General features: G+C 36.1%; 1 protein-coding gene across 1 annotated transcript in view; it reads right to left on the bottom strand.

Annotated features, from left to right (window-relative positions):
• Positions 1-9,799, bottom strand: part of COBLL1 (cordon-bleu WH2 repeat protein like 1) — a 95,230-nt gene that overhangs the window by 52,277 nt on the left and 33,154 nt on the right. Inside the window, 2 exon segments of the mRNA XM_042780359.1 lie at positions 6,219-6,455; positions 6,572-6,669. Coding sequence (XP_042636293.1) covers positions 6,219-6,455; positions 6,572-6,669 — 335 coding nt within the window.

Here is a 9,799-nt window from a genome sequence, read left to right as displayed (position 1 = left end):
AAGTGAAGTTGCAGGAGGTGTGGGTGTAGTTGTGTCTTATGGGGACTGTTGTTGTCTCCCACTCAATTAGACACAAATTACAATTGAATAACCTTCAAAAAAACTTTTCAGTCTTGCAGGTCCAGAGGGTCCTTGGGGTTGCTGGAAAGCAGAATGTGTTCTTAAGCCCCAGGAATCTGCCAGAGTGCTGTCTCTTTAAATGTCAATAAAATTCAGAAAATCAAGTTTTTTAGGTAAGTGTAGTTTAAGCTCCAAAATCACTATTCAAATACCTTAGGTTGCCCACACTGAGAAGTATCTTAGAGAAATGAGGGAAATTATGACAGGTATACAGCCAAAAACCATAAAATAAGTATGTTGACAATTTTTTCCCAAGCTATAGATGGAGTGACTTGTCTACAAGCCTTGACAAAGACAAACACAGTATCAAATCAATGACTATTTAAAAGAACACTAACATATTCAAATAAATCACTAATTATCAATAATGCATTACCACAACCTCCCTTTAGCTCCATTTTCTATCACTTTACCCATAAGAAATAAATATTTTCTGTTCTATAAAAATGAATTGGGGAAAAAAATTGGAAAAATCAGAATGCTATACTTCTGTTAAACAGCACACCCTTGTGGTTTATTTTACAAACTAAACAAGAAAAATTACAGGGAAAGAATGTATCTAAAATTCTACATGGACTTATAACTAATGCTGTCATATCTGTATTTTTTCCATTTAATTTTTTTCCAAGCATGTCATAAAAAATCATATCTTTCTAAGTTTTCAAATTTAAATTGTTAAAATACATGTAAAAGGTCTATAGTGATAATGACTATCTGATTTTAAATTTAAAGCAAGCAAGCAGTAAAATTTACAACTGATGTATATGCTTTGTTAAATTTCTTGTATATCTTCTGCATTTGGCTATATAAACAACTTAAATTCAAGAGTCAATTCTATTTTTATGCATTATTACATTTTGGTTGGTCCTTAAATTTTCAACATAACCTTGACAAAGTTCCAGCATTTCTGTGAAAGTTTATTTAAGAGAAAATGTTGCTAAGAATCACACAGAACAATTACCACAAAAGTCAATGTATGCAATTTTTAAGTTAATCCAAGTACTTATAAAAATGTGCCAGATATATAAATGAAACATTCAAATTTTGTTATGCTCTTAAGTATGACTGATATTTTCATTGCATATACCATATGTAGCCATGTGACCCTCAACAAGATGGAGCGACACAGTGGGTGCAACAATGGTGTCAAACACAGTAATGACTTGAGTATGTCACAGGACTGAGCGGTGTTTTATTGTGTTGTATGTAAGGTCCCTATGAGTTGGAACCAACTCAATGGCCCCTAATAACAACAGCCGTATGTTTTGCTGTGGCCTATATTTTAATTTTCTTGAACCCCTATTATATTACACAATATTGTTACAGAATACAATTCCTGCTTTCTGATCAGGGAAAGAAAAAAGGGAAAAATTAACAGCACTATAAGCTTTAAACAAGAACAACACAACTTTAATGTTTATTTCTAGAAAACAGGATTAATTAATCATATTATATTCATCTATGTAATACCAACATAGCCTTTAAAAAGAGGAAGCTCCTGGTGTACTGATAAGAATCTTTAAAATAACACAATTGAATACCAAAATATGAGATATGATCTGTTTTGGTTACCTAGTGCCACTCTGAAAGGAATACACCACAAATATGTGATTTGAACAAACAGAAGTTTATTCTCTTTCAGTTTGGAGGCTTTAAGTCTGAGTTCGAAGGCTGTAGTGGCAGGGTGAAAGACCCTCACTCTTGGGCTTCAGCTCTGCCCTGTCCACTGACGCTGGAGGCTTTTCTTCACTCAAATTAACTGCTGGCTGCTGAGCCTGATGAGCCCAAAGTTGACAAGTAAAAAGGCAGAGTCCCAATGTTACCAAACAATGCAGCAGGCCACTAATTCATGTCCAGGAAAAGTCCCAAGATCAGCAAGGCATGGTAGGCTGCTGAACAATGACTTGGCTACATGCAGGGTTCAAGTGTGCCAAAAAACTGGAGACCTTCCTCAAAGCTGCTTCTCATAGACTGGAAGCAGACCACTTCTAAAGTAGCTACTCAGCTGCTCCAGTAAATTCTACCATGGAATTGATTGCCAGTCATACCCTGGGGAATAACTACATCCAGCTGCCCAGCCACTCAACCAGGCTCGGCCAAGTTGACAACAACCTTAACTACCACAATATCTATATAGCATATGACCATCTGGGAGAAAAAAAATAACATGTAGCACAAATAATTTTTTGAGTATGTATGCATTATCTGTGGAAGAACACCAAGAAACTGTCAATATGACTGCTTCTGGCTAGTAGCAGGACAGACACTTCTCACTGTATCTCCCTTTTCATCTTTAGAATTTTATATCATGCGAATATACTACCAGGCTCTTTGGTGATGTAGTGCCTAAGGCATTTGACTACTAACCAGAAGGTTGGAGGTTCAAACTCACCAGCCACTCCTCGGAAGGAAGATTGAGCAATCTACTTCCATAGAGATACTGCCTTACAAACCCAAGGGGGGGTCACTATGAGTTGGAATTGACTCGGCAGCAGTGAGTTTGGTTTGGTTTTGATTTGGAATATATTACCTATACAAGAACATAAATTATAGCATACAAAATGAAAAAGCACAAGAGAGGCAAATTCAGAGAAAGTAAAGATAACTCCGAGCTAGAATCTTTACAAAATTCTCATGGAGCAGATAAAACAAAAGGCATACAGGCATACTTTGGAGATATGTTTCCAGACCACTGCAATCAAGCAAATATGAAATAAAGCAAGTCACACAAATTTTTTGGTTTCCCGGTGTATATAAAAGTTATGCTTACACTATACTATCAAGTTACAATGGCATTATGAAACATTTCAAATATTGTGGGAATTACCAAAATGTGACACAGAGACATGAAGTAAGCCACACACTGTTGGAAAATGATGCTATAGACTTGGTCGACCCAGGGGTGTCACAACCTTCAATTTGCAAAAAATGCAGTATCTTCAAATTGCAATAAAGCGAAGTTCAACAAAACGAGGTATGGCTGTAAATTGAATGGGTGAACAGAGATGAAGAAGACAGAGGTGGACCCCTTACTTTAAAAGGAGAAGAAGCGAGATTTTCTATGAGAAACAATGAGTCACGTCTTCTGATTAGAGTTAGAAGCATGGTGAATGTGATGAGTTAAAAAGTTACAAGTAACATCGACATCAATTTGTCAAAGACTTTGAGTGTCAAGAAAATAACAGCCACCTCTGCAAAATTTCTGATCTGGGATGTGACAATAAAGAAATATAAATCTTGCAGCCACAATAGTATTCAGAACAAAGAAGTGGAGAGACAAATCCTGGTGATTCTCTCAAGCTCTGCCCTGGATATCTCTAAGTATGGGGGATGGAGGGAAGGACAAGAGACATTATGATGGCAGAGTGAGTGAAGGACTGCTTGCTACCTGGTTGTGAAAAGAAATAGAACACATCAAAGATGATCTTGGGCTTTTCAATCTGGGAGAAAAAAAGTACAAATTTGATTTTAAATATGGTGAGTTCCAGGCAGGATGAGTCAATAAGCAGGAGGGAGCACAAACAAGTGCAATTGGAAAAATACTGGGATTGGAATTACAGAGTTGAGAATCATGAGCACATGAATTCACATGGAATAGATGAGAGAGTATAATAGTTCAAGAGTAAAACCAAGGATTTGAGTGCCTTTGCCAGCACAAACAATGAAACACTTGGAGGCTAAGGGAAAGGTTGGTGGTTCAAACCCACCCAGTGGCTCTGCAGGAGAAACACCTGGTGACTTACTTCAATAAAGATTACAGCCAAGGAGACTTTCTTTGTTGGTTACCAGGAATGGGAGGGAAAACTGATAGATAGGTATTTAAAAAAAAAAAAAGAAAGAAAGAAAGCCACTCTATGGGGCAGTTCTGCTCTGTCACATGGGGTCGCTGTGAGATGAAATCAAATCGATGGCACCCAACAACAACAAATTTAGAAAAGGGGTAAAGGAAGTGGAGGCAGGGAAAAAAATAGAAATGAGAGCTGAGATATAAGAGCAGAACACAACCAAGGGTGAGAAAAACATCAAGGCCAAGGGGCCATCAATCACATAAAATATTGCCAAAAATTTAAGGCACGAGATCACATGTTCAAGCATGTACATATGCACACACACATGCACATACATTCACAAATAGGATCACAGCTAAATCAGTAAGAATTTTTGTAATGAATAAATAAAAAAAATAGCTCTTCAGCTTCTCTAGGGAAAAACAAATATTTCTGGGTCCTACTGAAGAACACATCAAAGAACTATCCAGATGTCCAGATCAAAAGAAAACATAATTAGAAAATTGTATAAAGATGTGTGATTTGCCAAAGGCAACATACTAAAAAAAGATTACTTAACATGAGGGCATCAGCCAGTCATAGAGCAGAGGGTGAAAATCAAAAGAAATGGCTTTTGGTGAGGTCACTGGTAGCATAGCCTAGATTTTTAAAAAGCAGACTATTAGAAAGACAACATAGGCCTCTTGGGGATCCAAGACAAAAGAAGTTCCCTGGGCACAGACTGGGCGCCGACACCTAGAATAAAGATTTGAGAGTAGGGGCTAAGATTTACTATATAAGGGAAGAAAAAAAGGACTTTGGTAGCACTTAATACGAAGACAGCTTAAATAGATGAGTTTCCAAATCACTATGGAGTTAAAGTATTTTTTGTCCGTTTCTCTTAGAGTTCCTATTTACTTTCTAAAGATATATATGATGGTTTATAAACTGCAGTTAAAAGCTACATTAAATTCAATATTTAAAAAGTTAGGTAAAGAAGAAGAGAAACATGTATTAGGTAGATGGGATGAATAATTTTCTTGAACACCGAATTTGCAAAGCTTCCCACATGGGAAATAACAGTTTTTGACTAGATACAAGAAAACTTCTCAGTATCTTAAATACCTCTAAATAAACCTTGCTTGCAAAACTATTAAATCATATTTTATCTAATTATAAGAAACAAAGATACATGGCCTCATATTCTATCACAATTATCTAAGTATTCATTTATATGAATAAATAGAGGTGGTATAGTGGTTAAGGCATTAGGCTGCTAACCAAAAGGTCAGCAGTTTGAACCCATCAGCCACTTCACGAGAGCAAGATAAGGCAGTCTGCTTTGTTCTGTAGGGTTGCTATGAGTCAGAATCAACTCAATGGCAGTGAGTTTGTTTTTTTTTTTTAAACACAAATTGATCACCATAAAAATGCCATTCTTAAAGAAAATTTTGGATTTAAGAGGAGCAACAATAAAGTTTGAGGAAAAGTACACCTAAAACAGTATTTCTGGAGTGCATAAAAGTAATTGCAATTTATTCCATAATAAAAGACTCATTTATTGTACCATTGAGCATTCAACTATGTACCAGGACCTTATTCACTGCTGTGGAGTCAATTCGGACTCATAGCAACCAAACAGGACACCAAATAGGAAACCACTGGGTTTCCAAGGCTGTGTTTTAATCTTTACAGAAGCAGACTGCCTCATCTTTCTCCCGTGGAGCAGGTGGTTGGTTCAAATTGCCAGCCTTTTGGTTAGCAGCCAAGGGGTTAACCACTGCACCTCCAGAGCACCTATTTACCAGGCAGATAGATACCAGGAATCCCCCTTATATTATCAAAGTCAGATAAAGAAAATGTATTTAGTTTAGGAACTCATATGATCAACATAAAAACCATGTTAATATTTTCAAAAAGAAAAAAAATTGTCCCAAAGTAAGTATTTCTGTTCCTAAAATTACTGGAGCATATATGATTAAAAAAGGAGCAAAGTTGCATTGACCCATGTCACTTTAGTTTTATTATTTTACTGTACATAAATTATATTTCAATAAAATGTATTTAAAAAAAGGAGCAAAGACTTCAGTATATCAAGGCTTGAAGGTTTATGGATCATATTTGCTTGAATTTTAAAACTACTTAAATTTGATATATTTATTCCTTAGTGTATCACAGAACAATACATATAATCTTTTCCCATTATCAATCTTATTAGTAACCAGTTATTAATCTTATAGCATGTTAGTAATCTATGTGGAGAAGATAAATTAGGTAAGAGGAAAAACAGATGGCCCCTGCTCCACCCTAACAAAATAGAACACTACTTACCTTATCTGTTTCATCTACACTCATGGATTTCACTACACAAGAAGCTGGCCTCTCCTGGGTGTTGGCAAGGTCCCGTGGGGCACTCTGAGATGCTGACATTGGCGGCAATGGCGCCCGCCTCTTCTTGGGTACATCTGATGGCAGAGTGTTTGAAATATATTGTTTGGAAATGGTATTGGACCTTGTCAAAGTCGGGCGAGGTTTACTTATTAGAGGGGTTGCAGGGGCACTTGCAGTCTAATAAAAGATAAAAATAAAAAATCTACTTACAATTTCAAGATAAAGCACATACAATTAAAAAAAGGATCTGAAGAATCTATAAAATGATACATGAGAAAACAAAATTTACTTACTTGCTCCCGCTTTTTCTTACTGCGTTGAAAAAAGCTAAAAAATCCTTTATTTTCTTTGTCCTTCATCATGTCTAGGTTTTGTGATATTTGGCAGGACTCTAAAACAGAAGAAAGGCATCTTGCTCTTTATATAAGGTTTCATGTTCCCTTTCTCAAGGCTTCATTCTATTACTTTCCCTTTAAAAAATTATTGAACGATGAAAGCTACTATTTACAGTTTACCTTGAATGAAGAACTCTGCTAGATACCTTATAAGTAATATTTTATTTAATACTCAACACAACAAGCAAGCTTAGTAATATTTTTCTTATTTCACAGAAAACAACAGCTATATATTCAGGGCCAACAACCAGGAAAGGAGAATTAAAACATAACCTGTGTTCTATACAATGAGCAACATTTTAGAAGTAAAGGTTAAAAAAAACCTTTGAATTAACTGAGATATAGTGTTGCTACCTTATAATTTGTCCTATTGTTTAGTTTGAATTAGAATTTTATCTCAGGGCTAAACTATCATGAAATATTTTATTTTCCAAAACATGATTTATTATAATTACTTAGTCCTTTGTTAAATGTTCCATAAACATTAAACTTCATTGAAAATTAGTGTTTCCCAATTGTGGGTAAATGCTCCTTCCCAGGGAACATTTGACAATGTTTGGGGACAGTCTTGGTTGTCACAACTGGGGGTGGAGGGATATGTGCTATGGGAATCTAGTGGGTAGGGGTGGGGGATGATGTTAAATATTCTACAATGCACAGGATAGCCTTCCCCCACCCCACATATCCAGTCTAAAATGTCAACAGTGTCAAGGTTGAGAAACTCCATTATTAATCAGAATGGCAAATGTCAAACCACAAGACTATCTACATTATATTTCTTTAAAAATTTCCAAGAATTATTTCCAAATGTCCACTCGAAAAGCCTATAAAAAATGACAAATCCAATAGCATTGAGCCATCCTGGCCCACAATGTCTCTACAATGTCCCACTAAAAGGAATAACAAATATTTCAGATTCTTAGTACCACAAAATGTTCAAGAAAAGCCTGGAATATCATATCGGAAAGAAAGCTATCAAAGCCTACTGGGGTTGTATCAAAAGGACTCAACAACCAATCTGATAAGGCTTCTCCAGAGAAAAGCCAAGTCATTTTGAGCATCAATAAGAATAATAAATGAATAGATTGAAAAGCATAGCATATATTTAAGTCCCTGCATTCATAACGCTACTCATAATGATCATTCTTCATCTTTATATAATGCTAAAGAACCACCACATTATTTTAAAAATCGATTAAAGGAAACATTTACACATGTATCCTTCCTTTTCAGGATGAATTCTACCTCAAGGTAGTAAAAAAAAAGTTGATCTGAGGAAGCTCACTTTTTCAAAATATTCCAACTAATAATTAAAGGACTGTTTGCAATAGAATGTCACCATTTTGTAATCCCTAATTAATTAAGATCTAGGCAACAATCATCAATCGTTAACATTAAAAATACAACTAGACATACGTGCCTCTTAATGGAGGTATATAATAGTGCCTATAAAGTATTCTTGCCAAAAATACATCAATCAAATCTGATTAAGTCTCTAGATTTAACAATCTAGGAAATAGGGAGAAATCTTGTTAAGTGACACCACAAGATATAATCAGCAAAATCCAGAAAATGAAAAACTGTAAGACAAATGGCCCAGTTTCATCAACAAAAAGTACAAAAAAGAAAAGAAAAAAAAATGTTTCAGCAATAAGGAGTGGGATTTAAAAAAAAAAAAATTCTAGCAAGAAAGACAGTGATTTTACAATAAATCACAATTATCATTTCAGTGACATTAGAAATAAAGTACTGAATATCAAAACTTGTAGAATATAGCTAAAACAGAACTTAGAATAAATGCATAGTCTTAAAGACTTTTATTTAAAGGAGTGTTTGAATAACCAAATAAATTATGACGAGTAGGGAATACTGTAGGAATGCAAAGACAGTTAACAGCAATAAATATATTAATGCAATGTGCTTTAATAGCATATTAAAGGAGAACTATATTCACAAAGAAAAAAATCTTTACCTTGGTGCTTCAGATATTTAAATAGCAGTATGCAGTCTCACAGTAAGCTTATTGACAACACTAATAACTAATGATAATGCACATGTGAATAGCCCTTTATAGTTAAAAGAATTTTTTTCACATCAGTTCTATGAGGTATTACAACTTTTCATTCTGAACCCTTTTTCTAATTTGGGAGATGGTAAAAAACAAACAAAATAAATAAATGGAAGCAGGTGGTATCACTGCATTATACATTCAAGGAACTAGGTGACCACAGAGTTCAAATAACCTATAGGTGGGCACACAAGCATTAAATGGTATACCTGAAACTAGAATACACTTAAAGATGATTTATAATACCTCTACCCTTCCCCTTTGGTAGAAATGATAAAATGAAAATGTTTCATGTTCAGATAGAATACCTGTACTGCAATGGGTTGTATGTAGCCTTTGAGGCCCTGGGTTTATAATTCTCCCAAAATAATTAATTGGGGCACAATCTGCTAAAGGATTAGTCACAGTTGACTATCCGCATAATTAGCTTGCAAGGGGTTGGTAGGTTTGCTATTCACATATGCAGCTTGCAAGGATTGGTCTGTTTACAATACCTGGATTGGCTAGGGTGGCCCACCCAGTAGTTGACCTTTACTGGGACTGGCTGGGGGGCCTGCCCAGTGACTGACAAAAACCTTAGAAGGCTCAGATGAGGCTTCTTGGCTGAAGATAGCCAGGCACGGAGAAAGTTCTTTAGACATGGGGCCCCATGCTGAGATCCTCCTGGGAGAGCTGTTATACAGATCAATGGCTACAACATTGAGCTGGGTGTACTCACTGAGCTGGTAACACTGAAGACTGAGAGAAAAGATGACATTTACAACAGAGCTGAGTGGCAGAAAAAAATGACAGCAGCAGTGGTATGAGCAGGAAGAACTAGGCGACCATCAGATGGTAGTGGTGAGCAGAGCTGGCCCACGTAGTAGAGCTGGGCACCTCCAGGCAGGAAGTTACCAGTGGAGCAGATTCTTATGCATATACCATACACCGGCTGCCTGGAAATGGTTTTACCTCAAGAGCTGTCATAATGCAGGGCTAACTCTGGCATTGGCCTTGGGTTGTCCCAAAGCTGCTGGTTGAGAGGTGGACCAGCAAGCACAGGGGCCAGACCTGGTCAA

Source organism: Orycteropus afer, unplaced genomic scaffold, assembly GCF_000298275.1.
Source record: "Orycteropus afer afer isolate SDZICR_OR568_19922 unplaced genomic scaffold, OryAfe1.0 scaffold00001, whole genome shotgun sequence".
NCBI classification, from domain to species: domain Eukaryota; kingdom Metazoa; phylum Chordata; class Mammalia; order Tubulidentata; family Orycteropodidae; genus Orycteropus; species Orycteropus afer.
The sequence above is the reverse complement of the archived record's forward strand: the minus strand, read 5'-3'. Positions and strand labels throughout refer to the sequence as shown.